Below are 19,551 nucleotides of genomic sequence, written 5' to 3' on the forward strand. Positions count from 1 at the left end.
GCTGAAGTAAGTAGATGCTTGTTAAGCAAGGATATGAAAAGTTATTAGGCATAGGTAGGAGTTGAAGTAATCAGATCAGTGATGATCTTATTTAATGATGAAGTAGGCTCAAGGGTCTATGGGGCTTACTCATGCTCCTAATCTTTAAGTTCAACAATATTAACAATGATGGAAGGTTATCTAAAGAGGAAGAAAGAAAAATAATTTTCTCAGCTTTTTGGAGGCAAACAGGCTGGGTAAACTTCAGGTTTTAAGTAATAGGCTAACTTGCTGGCAAAATTAGAAAAAAGGTCCCACTTCCAAACAGTTTTCCCAAGAGCAAACTGGATGCAAATATAGCAACCCAGAGAATTGCCAGTTAAAAGGGCATTGAGGGACCAAGTTATCAGCATTGTCATCATTGCTATGATAATCTGCCAGAGGGGAAGACGACTGCCACTGTGTCTGCAGGAGATGAAAGTATATGGTGCAGGGCCAGAATGTTCAAACTCTAATATCTGGAACATCAGATGGGTTTTCCGCCAACAATCAACAAGGGTTTCATGGTCATCATTAGACTGTCATTCTAGATTTTCATTTTGGAATTCAAACATCGCCATCTGCCACAGTGAGATTTGAAACTGGGTCCCCAGAATATTACCTGGGTCTGATAGTCTAACAGCAATACCACGAAGCTAATGCCTCCCCTGTGACTGGTGGTCACTTCTTGGAGCTCAAGGATCTTAGGCCAGCAAGACAATGTTATCTTCTAAAGCCATGTCAGTCAACCTATACCGTTGTCATGGGAGGCTAAAGTCTGAATCCATCATGGTCACTTTCCTCATGAGGAAATCAACAACCAAGAGCAAAATGAATGGGTAAGTATACAGCTGTACCATATTCCAGTGATGATACTGAAGGAACCCATGATGCACATTGCTGGTCTTGACACACCAGCTGGAGTTGCTATGTATGACTTTGAAGATGTTAATATACTGCTCTGGATGTTGTACTGTACCCAAGTGACTGCTGGTAGTGCTACCAACTGCTTTCTTAAAGCAACATGTGGCTTCTGATATTTTAAGCTCGAGTGTAAAGGGCATCCTCAGCATACCCTGCTATCTCAGCCTGTTCTTCATGAAGAGTACTATTTAGTTTTACTTTGATGAATAGTGCTACAGATTTTGCCGGTATTAGAAGCAGTGTCATTGCTGTTGCTGAGGTTCCCCCGTTTGATAGCTTGACGATTATTCCTCACTTCCAATCATCCAGGATTTTCTTCGCAATGCGGATCTCAGGTTCCTGAGCTCTGGTCTAACGATGTTCCTATTCGGTTTCAATAGCTCTGCTGGTATCTCGTCAGTTACAGATGCCTGGCTATTCTTAGGAATTCCGATCTGACAATTTCTCTCAGGTTAATGATCAGCTACTGAGCTGCAGTGTAGCCAGCAAAGTTGAATCCGGAGCTGCAGTGTGGAAACAGGCCCTTCGGCCGAACAAGTCCACACTGACCCACCGAAGCGCAACCCACCCATACCCCTACGTTTACCCCTTACATAACACTACGGGCAATTTAGCATGGCCAATTCACCTAACCCGCACATCTTTGGACTGTGGGAGGAAACCGAAGCACCCAGAGGAAACCCAAGCAGACATGGGGAGAACGTGCAAACTCCACACAGTCAGTCGCATGAGTTGGGAACTGAATCCAGGTCTCAGGCGCTGTGACGCTGAGGGTCTTGGATTTTCTGAATGTAGAGACAGCCCATTAACTGGGATACTTCACATAATATTAAGCAGGTGCAATGCTGAAATAAATGGAATCGAGATCTGGAAATGTTACAATCTTAAAGTCCGCAAAATACTCAGCCACAATTTCTCTGAATGGAGACTCCAATTTCAGTGGTTTTTCTTCTGTTAGCTTCCTTCCCTCTAATTTTCAGGTTCCTTGCTGGGGTTTCATTGAAGCTATTGCCCTCTACCTTACCAACATAGTAATTCAATTGAGAGAGAAAAAAAAATCTCCAACTTTCCTAATCATAATGACTCATCTACTTACTCTTATAGAGTTGGAACTTGAAGGATCGGGACCTCATGGTATAATTTTTATTTTATTTGAGATGGGCGCAAGACACAATCTTTCACTCATCTTTCCTTACGTTTTAGCAATGGCGTAAATGGTGAATAACAATCAATAGTCATTAATTTCCAGGAACAAAATTTAGGCAATTCTCAATTAACATTACAGAAAAACAGGTTTTCACATTGACGGTTTATTAAAACATGCTCTTGGGGTGAATGATAGGAAACAATAAGGTTTCTGACATTTGCAATCATAAGGCCTAAAGCAAAACAAAAGGTCAAAAGATATTGTCATGCTACATAACAGATGTCACTTTTGTCACCCTCAACAATGTATTTCAGGCTATTGCCAGCAACTGAGTTATTTTTTTCATTAACTTTCAGATTTTGTGAACTGCCTGCAGCAAGATCATGCTGCTAGTCACAATTATTCACGTCTTTGTAATAACAGGTTATAAATACTTATGGCAACAAGTGACAACATCCTAACAGTGAAATTACTATGCATCTTATACAGCTTCATAACACATGAAATGCTTATTTTCTGAAAAATCCATGAGGCTGAAGAAAGTCATATTCTGTGCACAAATGATGTTATATAAACTTTTGCTGAAGATATTAGATAAAGCTAAATGAATATCAAAAATAGAGGTTATGCAATTATAAACTATTCAGAAGCATATTCACTATTAGATGAGATTCTGGCAATGCAAATCATTTATTGAAGAAGCCAGACTGTGCTAAGAGTTACATCAAAAACCTATTTAGGATTATCAATTGTAGTGTGTAATAGTGTAATGCATTTGCCTATGCTAGAAGCTAACATTTATAAATACCCTGCTTCATTAAAAGAGGGGATATGGAGATAGAAAATCTCTGTTGCATCCCCATGGCAAAACCTTGACTGATCAGAATCTACCTGTTTTATTGGAGAATTAAGATTGACAATTAACCGTTGTGCTTGCATCTCCAAGTCAATCGGGACTGCACCCACACCCCTTCTCATGTTCTATTAACTCATTTAACTCGTGTGCTTTTTAGCAAGTCTGTTTCTTGTGTCTTAGTTCTGATGAGTGCAAGGGTGGCACAGTGATTCAGTGGTTAGCACTGCTGCCTCACAGCACCAAGGACCCAAATTTGATTCCACCGTCAAGCAACTGCGTCGAGTTTGTACATTCTCCCCATGCCGAGGTGAATTTTCTCCCACAGTTGGAAAATGTGGAAGTACGTGGATTGGCCATACTAAATTGCCCATAGAATCCGGGGAATATGCAGGCTAGGTGGATTAGCCATTGGAAATGCAGGATTACAGAGATAGGTTAAGGAGGTGGATCTGGGTGGGATGCTGTTCAGAGAGTTGATGTGGTTTTGAATGGGCTGAATGGCCTTCTTCCACACTGCAGGAATTCTGTGATTCTCCGTGAAAATCTTCAACTTTGATGGTCTCCTTTACGCAAGTTCTGTATTACCAAACAATTATTCAAATGCCTTGGTCAATGTACTCTTTTAAAGTTCTACTTTAATACAAGTTTAAAGCAAACTAGTTAAAAACAGATTTTAGACAGCTATTTTTTAAGCAAAAAGTGAATAATGTATGAAATAGGTTTCTGGGCAATGTTCTGGAGGCCAGTATTCTGGAATTGTCCAGTAAACCATTGATATTGCAGTGGGCAAACAAGTATATATTCATCCTTTAATTATGCAGAGTTCAAATATTACTGAGAAAAGGGGCATGCTATCAAAGCTGACCTTGCAAAGGTCAGAATACTAGAGTCAAAGGGAGCAATAACGTACATTGCATGAGAAAGATGCTGATTGATTAACAAGTCTACTCCAACTTGATGAGATGTTGCTACAGAAAATGCAATAGAAAACTATTGTTCATTATGCTTATGCTAATTTCTAAGATAAAAGGAGCAATGTTTGGACATGTTCCTTCTCCTTGACAGGACTAGTCCTTGCAGATGAATATATATGTATAGCTGCTGTGGTTGTGGTATGTTCGCTAAGCTGTGAAGTTGATTTGCAGACATTTCATCCCCTACCTAGGTGACATCTTCAGTGCTTTGGAGCCTCCTGTGAAGCTGTACCGTGTCTTCTGAAATTTATTTCATTCCGTTTCTGCTGCTTCCAGTTGCTCAGTGTAGTGGCTGGCATATTGAGTTTAGGTCTACATGTTTGTTGTTGGAGTCTGTGGATGCCTCTAGAGATTCTCTGGTTATCCTTTGTTTAGCTTGTCCTATGATCATTGTTATCCCAATCGAATTTGTGGTCCTTGCGTCACAAAGCTAGTCCCTTTTTCTTCTAAAAGCTGTTCCTTGGCTCTAGGAGATTCTGCCCTTGATTTTTTTCAGAGGGGCAATAAACCAGGCCAGACTCTGATCAGTCTGGTTTGGTACAGAGATGAAAAGAATTTTGAGAGGCCTTTTGTTTATACGTAAACAGATGAGACTTCAGGCCAAAGTGGTCATGTTTTTAAAATGATCTGTATAATGAAACGGGAATGGTCTGCTCTTTAGTTGCTGAGCTGAGCAGAGCAGGTTTTAGTTCAGTCTTGAACTGGGAAGTTCAACAGGGAGTTGTGTGGAAACTTTCTCTTTTTCTGCTCTTCAACTTGAACCTGTAAACACAGAGGTGACCTTATAGAGGTTTACAAACTTATGAGGGGCATAGATAGGGTAAATAGGCAAAGTCTTTTCCTTGGGGTCAGGGAGTCTAGAACTAAAAACCATAGGTTTAGGGTGAGAGGGGAAAGAGACCCAAGAGGCAACTTTTTCCACACAGAGGCTGGTCTGTGTATGGAATGAGCTGCCAAAGGAAGTGGTGGAGGCTGGTACAATTGCAACATTTAAGAGGCATTTGAATAGGAAGGGTTTGGAGGGATATGGGCTGGCAGGTGGGACTAGACTGAATTGGGATATCTGGTCGGCATGGATGGATTGAACTGAAGAGTCTGTTTCCAAGCTGTACAAGTGGGCGGCACGGTGGCACAGTGGTTAGCACTGTAGCCTCACAGCACCAGAGACCCGGGATCAATTCCCACTGCAGGCAACTGACTGTGTGGAGTTTGCACATTCTCCCTGTGTCTGCGTTGGTTTCCTCCGGTTTCCTCCCACAGCCTAAAGATGTGCGGGTTAGGTGAATTGGCTATGCTAAATTGCCCGTAGTGTTAGGTAAGGGGTAAGTGTAGGGGTATGGGTGGGTTATGCTTCGGCGGGTTGGTGTAGACTTGTTGGGCTGAAGGGCCTATTTCCACACTAAGTAATCTAATCTCTATGACTCTTATATGTTTCATTTATACTGAGTTTTAAAGAGTATTCAGAACAGCATAATTAAGTCTAGCTGGATAGGCTGAGTTCTGGGTGGGTTCTTTATTCTGATCTTTGTGTTTCATTGTGTATTTTGGGAATAAATTTTTGTCTATTTTAAAATCTAGTAGTCAACCTAGCTATCTTACTCCAGGTAATTTTCACTGTACACTTACCGAAACAACTTGCAAAGTTATGGTCTGGGCTGCCTGCTTAAGAATGTTTTGAGTGGTCTGGCCTAGTCTATCACACTTGTCATCTTTGTGTTTTACTACTAGGGACAGCTGGTTTTTCGTGGCTAGTTGGTGTTCATGGATACGGTTTGCTGGTTAGTCCTAAAGTGTGTTTAATGCAGTCTTTGTAAATTACATTCATCTTGCACATGATGGGTAGAGGGTATTTTGTCCTGGTGAGTTGTTGTCTGAGTGTGGCTGTCGATTTATGGGCTGTCTTGAATCCCAGTGGTCAGAGAAGCCTAGCTGTCAGTTCAGAGATTTTTTTTATCCAAGGTAGCATGGCTAGTGAGTTAGGTCATGGCATGTCCTCGTCACGTTATTAGTCCTAATGCAGCTTCTCTTGGGTGTTTGGTGTTGTAGGCTATTTACACTGGCCACTACAATGACGAACTGGAAGCAGCAGGAACCGAACCAAATAAATTCCAGAAGACAGTACAGCAGCACCTCACAGGAGGCTCCAAAGCATTGAAGGTATCACCTAGACAGGGGATAAAAAATGTCCCAGCTTGGTGAACATAACCACAACCACAGCGACTGGCACCTAAATGACAAATCTTTAGAGCAAACCTTGAATATATATATATAGCTTCTAGTAAGTATAAGTAAGACACATTAAGGGTTCATCTGATGATCTTATACTGATTGTTAATGTAATTTTTGAGAACTCGGTTGTTCAACAAATACTGTCTAATTGCAGAATTACATTTCATGTTAGAAATCATGTTTGAGATTTGTAAGCATGGGCTTGGTGAGTGATGAACGTACTTAACCTCTTGGCAATTGCTGAAGAAACATGCTGTTTGACATGATCTACTATTCCTTGTGATATACAGCACATGTAACTGGGGACAAAAGTTCCATGCTGTTTTGTCAATAGCAATGTGTCAAACTAGCAGAATCAAAACTCTGGGCATTAGAATCTCTTTCTAATAGAGTATAACTTTTTTGTTGCCTTTGAATTTTGTTATTGTTCATCTCCTTGGTTAGTGTAAAATGAAAACTTTTCCAGCCTATACACTTTTTTTTCTGGACGACTAAAATAAGTTGTGTCAAATTGCCTTCCTGACCAATATCATGATCCAATGTCATTTTGAATCTTTTTCATTCCTTCCAGACCCAAATGTAATAGCAAGACTAGTTGAGAGGAGCCTGACCACCTTGCTTCAAAAATCTGTTGTTTGGCAAGTTGTGGATGGATCCACGAGAAGGAGATTGAGTAATAAGTGAATAATTTTACACATTCAATAAAACAGTATGAAAGCTCTTTAGTAAGCCAAGTTAAATATTTACAGAAGGAATTTTTTAGAACCTGATTATGATGAATTTTTGAATAGAAACATTTAATTTAGTGTTTTCCAATATTCTATTACTAACCTGTGACCTTCTAACTTCTCTGTCAATTCAGTTGCTTCTTCACTGTCATGGTTATTACTGCTTGGGTGTCCAAGTTGGTCTTCCAGAGGATTGATTTCCAATCTTTTCACAGGATATTCAACTGTATTGAAAGAAAACAAAACTAGTTAAATACAAATCATGGAAGGAAGATGAGACTCTTTCTTTGTGCTCTGTATTGTCTACTGATTCTGCTCATCACCCTCGAAGACTAATTATTTCTGTCCTCATTTCGTTGTCTTTCCCTAAGGCATCTGTTGATGAAATTGCGCGGGTATCCGTTTTTGGTGAATACCTTGTATAGGTGTTCTTCTTCCTCTTTTTGTAATTCAGGTGTGCTGTGGCCCTTTTGAATAATGTCCTGATGCAACTTCGTTTGTGTGTGTTGGAAGAAGACATGCCACAACCCGAAGGACTGACCACATTCCCATACATCAGGAGCATTTCTGAACTGACAGCCAGACTGCTGCAACCACTAGGACTCATAACAGCACACAAACCAACAGCCACTCTCAGACACCAATTCACCAGGATAAAGGACCCGATACCCAGCATGAGCAAAACCAACGTAGTGTACAAAATCCCATGCAAGGACTGCACAAAACACTACATAGGACAAACTGGAAGACCGCTAACAACCCCCATCCGTGAACACCAACTAACCACGAAATGACACGACCTAGTATCCCTAGTAGCCATACACTCAGATGACAAACAACACGAATTCGATTGGGACAACACCACTATTATAGGGCAGGCCAAACAGAGAACAGCCAGGCAATTCCTAGAGGCATGGCACTCATCCACAAATTCTATCAACAGAAACATCGACCTAGACCCTATATACCGGCCACTGCAGCGGACAGCAACTGACAACCGGAAGCGGCAGATTCAATCCAGTATAAATGCCGGAGGAATCAGCACAGAAGCGCTTCAAAGGAGGCTCCCAAGAACCGAAGATGTCACCTAGAAAGGGGACGAAACGTTTGCAACAAAAACTCCCAGTTCGGCGAACAGAACCACAAACTTTGAAGACCCACTTGACCTGGACTAAGATAATGGCTCACATTAATGTGGTGCCCCAGGTGAAAAACAATGTACAGCAGTGCAGGAACAATAGCTAAGTTCCACCATCTTCTTTTGGATAGTTGACATCCCCAGGGCTCCCACTCACTAACTCTGCCACTTCACATTACTTTCATGAATGCTCATGGATTACACGGAAAGCAAAAACTGCTGGAGTGAGAAACAGCCTTAATATTCTATGGACTAAAACTCTCATCATTGCATACATCATGTCCATTCAATGGCTGTCATCCACTTCATTCTCACAAACTACTAATCCTTCCTGCCATCTGCACTTCCAACTCACTCATTGGGTAAAATCTCCCCCTCTCCTGTATCACCACTATGTACCCTTCCATGCATTGTCATTATACTCAATCCTTCACTTCACTTGGAAAAATTGGCCCAAAACCAATGTCTCCACAACTAACTTATCTGTAACCCCTTGTTTTGTTGTACTTGACCTGTAGCATAAATAGTGGTGATCTCCTAGGACTAGAATCAAATAAATTCCTTGACTGACTGTGGCAGTACCCTCTGACTAATCATTATATTCTTTTGAGCCCACTGAGGACTGGTTCCTTTTGACTTTTAGAGATGGCCATTTGGTTAAAACATAAACAATGTGTTTGTTATATAAACTGGATTTGCTGCAGAAGTGACTTTGACATAACACCGCAGCATACAGCAATATGTCCACTCCTTTGATAGTTGTGCCCTAAACTGTGACAAGCTGCATTCTTCTTCTTCCTATTCACTAAAATAAAATGCAAGCAAAAGAGAATGGCAGCATCGAAGTAAAGGCAGGATGAGTAACCACTAAGAAATGAAGTCAAGACCCATAGATGCATCTTGTGTAGTTGCAGGTGATGCATGTGTGTCTTAGTGTAAAGCGACCTGTCAAGAACAAGTTGTAGGTGTCCCTGAGCTCCAATGTGAAGTCCTGAAGGGCTAAAGTGGTCAGACAACAGGCATTATTGGTAGTTTGTCATTGCCAACTTGTTTGGACAAGGGGTGAAGGAGGACAAAGCCGAGAGAGCAGGCAGGGGCCTTACGATGAAGGTAGAGTGGGAATGAAGGAATCAACACTATCTAGTTTCTTGGGGAAGGAGTTAAGAATTGGAAACTGCATAGAATGAGGAAAGTTGAAGGAATGCATGAAAATAATTACTCATGCTCATTAGTGAGATTCTGAACTTGGAGCTAACATTTAAATTTATGTTAAATTCAAAGCAATATATATTTACACAATCTTCACCATTTCAAACGATATCATTGGACTTCAGTTATAGCCCTTGCCCTAAATCTTTGTGCAGGAGTAGGCCATTGGACTCCTCAAGCCTGCTTCAACAGGATCATGGCCGATCATCGAGCACCATACTCTAATTCTACTTTATCCCCCATATCCTTGAAGCCTCAAGATCTACATTTACCTCCTTCTTGAAAATACCATGTTTTAGATTCAACCACTTTCTGTTGTAGTGATTCCACAGGCTCACCGCTAACTGAAGAAATTTCTCCTCATCCTAGTCTCAGTCCTGAAAGCTTTACCCTTATCCTTAAAATACAACCCCTGGTTTTGGAGTCCTTTGCATTCAAAATATCTTTCTACATCTAACCAGTTTAATCTTGTTGTACAGGTTTAGGATCCTCACTAAAACATCACCACTAAGGATTACTTTAATTATAAATATAAAAGGACATGAACTTAGGTTTGTGGGAAGGGATAGTATGTTATTATTCATTGACTTAATGTATATATTTACTATTAGTCAAATGATAGTGCGCAAGATTGGATCTATAAATTTTTCACATCCATTTAGATGTGGAGGTATGATTTAAATATCCAAGTTTTACCTTGTATGTTCACGATAATCCAGTCATCTTCCTCATTCTCGTACAGAATATTGTTCATTCCACTCATTCCTTCATTGTCTTCGCCGTCCATCTTACCCAGAAAGAAACGGGTGAGTTTGCCAAGCATGTTTGACATGCGTAAAGTTAGTCTGAGCTATATCCTTCCAACAGGGCTTCAATAATGATTGTTGTTCACTTAACTCCTGTATTGAAAAAAAAAGTACAACTTGCAGTTTAGAAAAGTAATACACTAACTCAAATTAGGATTGAGGATTGGACCATGCCATCAATTCACAATAGTGAGGGGTAAATGAAATGTTGCAGCCTTTTAATACCAGAACCTTATGACTGATGAGTGCTTAAATCTCCAAGCCAACTGCACACCAGCAGCTTTAAATGAAAGCCGTCATTCGAAATACTGGGTCAATATCCTACATTACATTTGTAATAGTGCCTTTTCTGTAATATTACTTTCCAATCATGCTAGCATTAATAAGTTTTCACACGTACAGAGGTAGTAGGATCTGGTCAGAGATGTAAGCTTTAAAAGGAGTTTCTTAAAGAGGAAAGAGAAGTGGAAAGTTTAAGAGGGAATTGTGGATTTAAATGCAATGGTTAATGGGTAGGATAAGGAAGAGTGAGGATGTACAAAACATCAGAAATTGAGGACTGCTGTGCAACGTTGCCTCACCAAAACAATATTGGAAATATTGTCACTACAAGAACCACAATTGTTCAAGGAAAAGCCAATCATCATCTCCTTAGGAGGATTAGGAATGGCAATAACTGTGGCCTTTCCAGATCCACCCTCATCATGAAAACAAATAAAAAGAGTGTACAATTAGCAGATAGATTTGTGTCCAACACCAACAATACATAAATGAAAATTTTTCTGGTGTTTATGGCCACTACATGAATACTCTGAAGAAATTTGGAGCAAGGGAGTAGTTCAGAAAAAACATTGGCAGTTATATGTTTTGTGGTGATGTGGCCACAATTTTACTGCCCATTTTTTAAAAAAGTGGCCTTCCAGTCCTGAATGCAGCATGCTTATGCTGTCCACACACACAGATTTCAGTCTGAAGATGATGGCCTAGATTTCATTCAATGACAAAGGAATGGGTCTCAGTGTTCATCATGCTTACAGCTGCCCACAGTCTTCACTTTTGAATCACAATTTCTGGAGATAATTTCCAGTGTACATCCTTCATTGGGCATCTGTATTGTCTGCAGTCAGGACAAACAATAACATCTCTCATCAACTAAACTCAATAGTCCTCAGTGGAGATGTACTTCTTGGTTCAGACCTATACAAGTTAAAATGTTCAATTAATGCAAAGCCATGTATGGAAAGCAAATAATATGGAAAGGATGACAGAAGAATTGAGAGACAAAATTTAAAAGTCCAATCCTTTGCCATAATTTTCTTAGATGTGTTTAGCCGATTGTGAATGTGCATCTCACACCATCCTTGCCTTTTGCTTGAGTTTGATGATTGTCCGCATCACAAACAACATTCACATCAACCAGTCTGCAGTGTGTTGCTACACAAATCAAATCTTCTTAAAAATAATACCATACAATGTTCCAACTTCATTCCTGTTTAAAAATGAGAAGTATTGCCACTGTTTGATAGGGCCAGATCATGGTGCTCCTCTCACTGGTCAATTTCACTTTTGGGGAATTTAAAATACAGAAAACAGACTGTGGGCAATGTAAAAATATCTAAATAAAAGCATTACATCTGTTCTGATAGTCTTGCTTCTGTCTCAAATGATTCCGGGCCCTGACCTCAAAATGCTTGTACATAGAATATGGCTAACTAATATTCTTGGGAAAACAACAACAGCATCTTAAAAAGGAAGAAAAAGACATCATGAGCTTAGAAAAGGAATTCCATGACTTAAGTGTTATGCAACTGAAGACATGGAAGATACTAGTGAGCATTTTTAAAATAAAAATGAAACAGGGATATTTCAAGAGGCCAGACTTAGAAGAACGCAAACACCTAAGAGGGTTGTGGAGCTGGAGAGGATTACAGATTGCAAGAAACAAGGTCATGACCACTTTTGAAAAAGAATTCTCATACTTGATGTCAAGATGAGGCATTGTTTAATAAGGAGCAATTATAGGTCAGTGAGTACAAGGATGATTGGGACTTATCATTTAGGACATGGGTAGACGTATATACAGAGGTATTGTTAAATAATGCAGATGATTAGAATTTGTTATCCTTTTTGATTGCACCAGTAAATTGCATATTCCTTTGTGCACACCTTTGTAGTGAGGGATTGCAAGTCAATGTTGCAAAGGTAGGCCTACATCAGACAAGGGATATATGGGGCTCACTACAGTAGGTTTGATAGGCCTCCACAATCATGGAGGTGGCTATGTATCCCATTCCCATTGGCAGAAAAATGGACCTCCATTATGTAAGCATTGGGAAAGGGCTGACACCAGACACCCACTCTCTGGCTAGTGGAACTTTAATTAGGTTTAATGGTGAGCCATTTTAAAATCATTATCACTGAGATCATGAGGATTTAATAGTAGCTGAGACTCTCTCAAACTTGCATCGGTTTCTTGAGACTCTTGAAGGTCATCTCGTCAGTGGACTCCTTTCACAAGGCATGTACTGTCTGATGAGGGATTGTGATCATGGAAAAGGGAGGTGCCCAAAGAAAGCCACTTCTTACCTATGCCTTCAAACCATTTCCCCAGCAGCACAGCCCTCATTCCCGACTGCCATGCATCTGGTAGATGCATGACTGGCAGGAGCCATGATTCCTAGGGGTGCTGGCAAGCAGTGGAGAGCTGCCAACCTCTGATTGGCCAGCAGTTAGGAGGAGGGGATTTCTACTGCTGGAATCCTAATTCTCAGGGAATACCCTACTTACTTCATTTGGACCTTCCTCACTGGTTTTCTAACACCAGTGTGCAGGACCTGTGTCAGGACCACTATATCTATATCCAACAATAACTGTATTAAAAATGGATCCTGATGATTTACCAGTTATAGAGAACATCCACCATTGCTGGAGATAAAATCCTGATTTACTTTTGTCCTGTCCTTTAGATGAAGGCAAGGAAATGAATATGTATAACTAACTGTCCCAAACGGTTTTTAAAAAATTCAGAGCCTAACAAGGGCGGCATAGTGACTGAGTGGTTAGCGCTGCTACCTCACAGTGCCAGGAAACCGGGTTCGATTACTAGTCAGGAGTGTGATGGAATAGGGTCCACTTGGCTGATCAGGTCCAACTGCAATAACACTCAAAGCTCATACACAGCACAAAAGCATTCCACTTGACCAGTACCTCATCCACCAGGCTTCATGTCGGTTTATTCTATCATGGATGAAATGTGGCTACAGCAGGTTTCATCCACAAAATGTACTGCTGAAACTGCCAAAGATTCTTCTACAGCCCCTCAGCCACCTTACAGCTCTGATCATCTTCAAGGACAAGGACAACAGGTCCAAAGAACGCCATCATTTTCACGACCATGAAAAGTGAATATCACAGTTGAACCCAACCCAGCAACCATGTGCACCTTCTTAAAAACAGTCAGGGGATAATGTTCAGAAATGGGAATCATGGCTGTTACTTCCTTTGCACAAACATAAAATCAATTATATAATTACTCTGGTTGAAATTAGGCCATGTAGTGCATTTACCCACAGAACTAACTCTTAATTTTTAATTCTTTAACGTTAGCTTTAAACTAACAAAACATATGCCTAGAAAGTGGATTTGAACATATTCCTGCAAGATTAGCAGGTAGTATACTAACCTGTTAAATGAGATAATCATAATTTTTAAAAACGGCACCAATATAACCACAGAAACAAAAGAATATTATGCAGTATTTAAAATGTCATAAAACAATCCATAGCCAGGTCTGCTATTTCTACAGTTGTATAAACCGTTTTCCCAACCGAATTTGGACTGTGCTTATAAAGTATGGAATATGTAATCATTCTTATTGAATGACTTTTGCTTTAATTTAAATCGCTGTATCAATTTTAACTTACTACACTTAAGATAATAAGACCTAGGAGTGGAAGTAAGGCCATTCGGCCCATCAAGTTCACTCCGCCATTCAATCATGGCTGATGGGCATTTCAACTCCACTTACCTGCATTCTCCCCGTAGCCCTTAATTCCTTGTGACAAGAATCTATCAATTTCTGCCTTGAAGACATTTAACGTCGTGGCCTCCACTGCACTCCGTGGCAATGAATTCCACAGGTCCACCACTCTGGCTGAAGAAATGTCTCTGCATTTCTGTTCTGAATTTACCCCCTCTAATTCTAAGGCTGTGTCCACGGGTCCTAGTCTCCTCACCTAACAGAAACAATTTCCTAGCGTCCACCCTTTCCAAGCCATGTATAATCTTGCAAGTTTCTATTAGATCTCCCCTTAATCTTCTAAACTCCAATGAATACAATCCCAGGATCCTCAGCCGTTCCTCGTATGTTAGACCTACCATTCCAGGGATCATCCGTGTGAATCTCCTCTGGACACGTTCCAGTGTCAGTGTGTCCTCCCTGAGGTGTGGGGACCAAATCTGGACACAGTACTCCAAATGGGGCCTAACCAGAGCTTCATAAAGTCTCAGTAGCACAACGGTGCTTTTATATTCCAACCCTCTTGAGATAAGTGACAACATTGCATTCGCTTTCTTAATCACGGATTCAACCTGCATGTTTACCTTTAGAGAATCCTCGACTAGCATTCCCTGATCCCTTTGTACTTTGGCTTTATGAATTTTCTCACCATTTAGAAAAGTAATCCATGCTTGTATTCTTTTCCCAAAGTGCAAGAACTCGAATTTGCTCACATTGAATTCGATCAGCCATTTCCTGGACCACTCTCCCAAACTGTCTAGATCCTTCTGCAGCCTTCCCACTTCCTCAGTTCTACCTGTCTGTCCACCTAACTTCATATCATCAGCAAACATCACTAGAATGCCCCCATTCTCTTCATCCAGATCATTAATATATAACGTGAACAGCTGTGGCCCCAACAGTGAACCGTGCGGGACACCGCTCATCACCAGCTGCCATTCCAAAAAAGAACCATTTATCTCAACTCTCTGCCTTCTGTCAGACAGCCAATCCTCAATCCATACCAGTAGCTCACCTCGAACACCATGGGCCCTCACCTTACTCAGCAGCCTCCTGTGTGGCACCTTATCAAAGGCCTTTTGGAAGTCTAGATAGACCACATCCACTGAGTTTCCTTGGTCTAACCTACTTGTCACCTCTTCAAAGAATTCCAACAGGTTTGTCAGGCACGACCTCCCCTTACGAAATCAATGTTGACTTGTTCTAATCTGACCCTGCTCTTCCAAGAATTTAGAAACCTCATCCTTACTGATGGATTCTAGAATTTTACCAACAACCAAGGTTAGGCTAATTGGCCTATAATTTTCCATCTTTTGTCTTGATCCTTTCTTGAACAAGGGGGTTACAACAGCCATCTTCCAATCATCCAGGACTTTCCCTGACTTCAGTGACTTTTGAAAGTTCTCAACCAACACCTCCGTTATTTCCTCAGCCACCTCCCTCAGAACTCTAGGATGTAGCCCATTAGGGCCAGGAGATTTATCAATTTTAAGACCTTTTAGCTTTTCTAGCACTTTCTATTTTGTAATGGCAACCATACTCAACTCAGCTCCCTGACTCCCTTTAATTGTTGGGATACTACTCAAGTATTCCACTGTGAAAACTGACGCAAAGTACTTGTTAAGTTCTCCTGCTATTTCCTTATCTCCCATCACTAGGCTTTCAGCATCAGTTTGAAGTGGTTCAATGTCTACTTTTGCCTATTGTTTGTTTCTTATTGAAAGAAACTTTTACTGTCATTTCTAATATTACTGGCTGGCCTACCTTCATATTTGATCCTCTCCTTCCTTATTTCTCTGTTTGTTTTTGTAACCTTCCCAATCTTGTGATTTCCCAGTGCTCTTGGCCACTTTATAGGATCTCTCTTTTACTTTGATACATTTCCTGACTTCCTTTGTCAGCCATGGCTGAATAATCCCTACCTGGATAATCTTTTCTTTTCTTGGGGATGAACCTCCGTACAGTGTCCTCAATTATACCCACAAACTCCTGCCATTTTTGCTCTACTGTCTTCCCTGCTAGGCTCTGCTTCCAGTCTATTTTCGTCAGTTCCTCTCTCATGCCCTCGTAATTACCTTTATTTAACTGTAACAGCATTATATGATGCGGAATATAAAGGGCTACCAAAAGGGGCGAGTTTTAGTGACTTAAAACAAAACACCTACAAGATATGAAACAAGACCAGCAGCTTTAAAATAGTCAACTACATAATTCATAAAAAAATTGCTGGGTTTTAGACAGAATGCATGGCAATAGAAATAGATTTTAACTACGATTTGTAACCCAGTTTGGACAAGCGCGTCTCCAATCGAGAAAAAGTATTTGATACGTACACAGTGTACCTGCTAAACTTGATTGGTGGAGAAGTCTGCAGTCTCTGCGCTCTGAATGGTGAAATGGGTCAAATGTGATTGGCTGTGGGAGAGCCTCCAATTCTATCAACTTAGTCGCTGGAGAGATTCCTTTTACGACAGACCTTCATTATAAAAACAAACACTTTTGCTTCAACTAAAACTTCATTTAAACAAGGTTGGCTAGTTCCTTTAATAATTAAAACATTGCAAGAGTCTTGGAATGGCGGAATTACAGGATTTTTAAAAAAAATATAAAACAAAACCAATAAGGATACACGTTGGGCTGACTTTTATCAAGCTGCCGAAATAAAAATCTCACTCGTACTGGATTCGCTTTCACACAACAGAACAGAGCGATCAACTCGGAAGATCTCACGCGTTTTGACCTTGAACTTTGGATAACGTAACTTGAAAGATCGATCGTAACATCTCTAAACGCTTTGTGATGTTCTCAGTCACTACTTTCAGACAGTAAAGGCATGTCTGAACATGCTCAAAACAGGAAATAATAAAGACGTCCTAAGGTATACATCACCGAAAATTACATTCCCAAAAACAACTTTCCTCGTTACAAATACATAGCAAAACTTCTTGAGATGATATAACGAGCAGGGGAGTAACTGTAATGATTACCGATGGAAAGAAGTCACCCAAGTGACCGTCCTCCACATTTAAATCCACTTTAAAATGACATTTCCTAGCAAAAACATGAATGTTATCGAATTCAAGTTACCTTTCAATCTATCTTGTTGACGAAACGGAGGAATTCTAATCTAAAATGACTCTAAACTAAGCTCGACCTTCAAAACAACAAAACCATCTCCAGATTTATTTTGATCAGCTGTTTGCGTAATCTACCATTTACAAATAGTGTCATTGACTCCGCCTGTCAAAGCCCAATAAGACGGGATCAACTTCTCTCGTTACCCAGTCCAGAACCACAGTGTTCTGTCTAAGCAGTGCAGCTGCTCCTAATATTTGGTGAAGCGAAAAAAAAAATTGATCCTTAGAGAGTTGACTCCGCCCCTCTTAGAGACGTTTTACTTGTCCTGTGCACTTACCAATAAATTCATTGAAAAAATAATTCCTGTTTGAATTTGGATCGACACTGGTGATGGGGTGTTTAATAGCGTGTTGGAGGAGGTTTGAGGTTTATTGTAAACCTCCAGCGTCTCACTGCTCCAGCTGATGGGCTGAAAGATAGCATACATAAAGATAGCGAAATAATCAAATACATATAAATTCTCATGGATGAAAAAGCATTTTTCCATGAAACAGTTTTACTTCAACATTAGCTGTTGTCCCTAAACTGTAACGCCGTTCATACACTTCTTCCTGCAAACGTAGTATCACACCAACACTTCTGCTGAGTGAAACATTTTTGGCTTGTTTTGTACTGGAAGATTTAGGTCATACTCTCTTTTTACAGATGAGGGAACTGCTTTGTTACCTTCAACTATCATTACTATCTTTGAATTACCAACTGGGTACTTTAAAATTGCAATGTGATTACTAAGTCCCTTACTTTTGTAAGTGGGAAGGTTTTAAAAAAAAGCTTCCAAAATTCATAGAACCCGTACAGTGTGGAAACAGGCCCTTCGGCCCAACAAGTCCACATCGACCCTCTGAAGAGTAACCCACCCCGCCTCATTCCCCTGACCCTATATTTACCCTTGACTAATGCACCGAACCTGCACATCTTTGGACTGTGGGAGCAGACCGGACCACCCGGTGGAAACCCATGCAGACACAGGGAGCATGTGCAAATTCCACACAGACAGTCGCCCCAGGCTGGAATCAAATCAGAGCCCCTGGTGCTGTGAGGCAGCAGTGCTAACAACTGAGCCACCTGCCACCCCAAATTATTTTAAATTGTCTAAAATCATTTTAGACATATTTTTAATGATCAAAATTGAGAATATAATGATCATGTATTCATTGTTGAACCTTTATTACTGTTTTATCAACTTGTGGAATCTCTGAAATGAAATAAAATAATAAGATTATGGTATTGTTTGGCACCAAATCAAACATTTTTTCTTCCATTTTTATTTTTGACACCTCTGGGTAAAATTACTGAAACTGTCTGGAATTTTAAGTTACTATAAAAATGTATCTACTAGTAATGATAACTTTATTTCCAAAAAACAGTAGAGTTCATAACTGAATGTATTTTGAAGTGTTTAACCAATAACTGAAACTGAATGTAAACTTGGCTCCTTTGTGTGGAGATCGTTACTGTGAAAGGAAAGCCATTTCTAGAATAATGCATCATACAATGAGACTATTCAGCCTAATAATTCTGCTGAATTTTCCAATTCAAGTCATTAAATCAGTACTTTTCATCAGTATTCACTCAGGAACAGGACACTGTTGCTGATGTGAATATGGAATCACAAATAATTAGAATGGATGCCCTGGAAATATGCAGGGAAGAGGTTTTGGGAATATTGGAAAGGATGAATATAGATAAGTCTCCTGGGCCTGATGGCATTTACCCCAGGATCCTATGGGAAGCTAGGGAGGAGATAGCAGAGCCATTGGCCTGGATTTTTATGTCGTCATTGTCAACGGGAATAGTACCAGAGGACTGGAGGATAGCGAATGTGGTCCCATTGTTCAAGAAAGGGAGTAGGGATAGCCCTAGTAACTATAGGCCAGTGAGTCTGACTTCAGTGGTGGGCAAAGTCTTAGAGAGAATGGTAAGGGATAAGATTTATGAACATCTGGGTAGGAATAACGTGATCAGGGATAGCCAGCATGGTTTTGTGAAGGGCAGGTCGTGCCTCACAAACCTTATTGAGTTCTTTGAGAAGGTGACTAAGGAAGTGGATGAGGGTAAAGCAGTAGATGTTGTGTATATGGATTTTAGTAAGGCGTTCGATAAGGTTCCCCATGGTAGGCTAATGTTAAAACTACGGAGGTATGGCATTGAGGATACATTAGAGGTTTGGATTAGGAATTGGCTGGCTGGAAGGAGACAGAGGGTAGTAGTTGATGGATTATGTTCATCTTGGAGCGCAGTTACTAGCGGTGTACCACAAGGATCTGTTTTGGGACCATTGCTTTTTGTTATCTTTATAAATGATCTAGAGGAAGGACTTGAAAGCTGGGTAAGCAAGTTTGCGGATGACACAAAAGTCGGTGGAG

General features: G+C 40.4%; 1 protein-coding gene across 4 annotated transcripts in view; it reads right to left on the reverse strand.

Moving 5' to 3' along the window:
- si:ch211-260e23.9 (uncharacterized protein LOC555795 homolog) overlaps window positions 1-17,366 on the reverse strand; it is a 30,599-nt gene extending 13,233 nt beyond the window's left edge. For 2 of the 4 annotated variants that reach the window (XM_060838095.1, XM_060838091.1), the window contains exons 1-4: window positions 17,135-17,366; window positions 16,381-16,523; window positions 9,920-10,122; window positions 6,980-7,100 (exon numbers count right to left, since the gene is read on the reverse strand). In XM_060838095.1, the coding sequence (XP_060694078.1) occupies window positions 6,980-7,100; window positions 9,920-10,055 (257 nt within the window). In that variant the 5' untranslated portion in view covers window positions 10,056-10,122; window positions 16,381-16,523; window positions 17,135-17,366. Of the gene's footprint in view, window positions 1-2,834; window positions 3,522-6,979; window positions 7,101-9,919; window positions 10,123-16,380; window positions 16,524-17,134 lie in introns of those variants that run through there. The other 2 variants (XM_060838093.1, XM_060838092.1) reach the window with 2 other exon arrangements.
- Between the last annotated feature and the right edge of the window lie 2,185 nt (window positions 17,367-19,551).

The sequence above is a fragment of the Hemiscyllium ocellatum genome, chromosome 17, assembly GCF_020745735.1.
Source record: "Hemiscyllium ocellatum isolate sHemOce1 chromosome 17, sHemOce1.pat.X.cur, whole genome shotgun sequence".
NCBI classification, from domain to species: Eukaryota; Metazoa; Chordata; class Chondrichthyes; order Orectolobiformes; family Hemiscylliidae; genus Hemiscyllium; species Hemiscyllium ocellatum.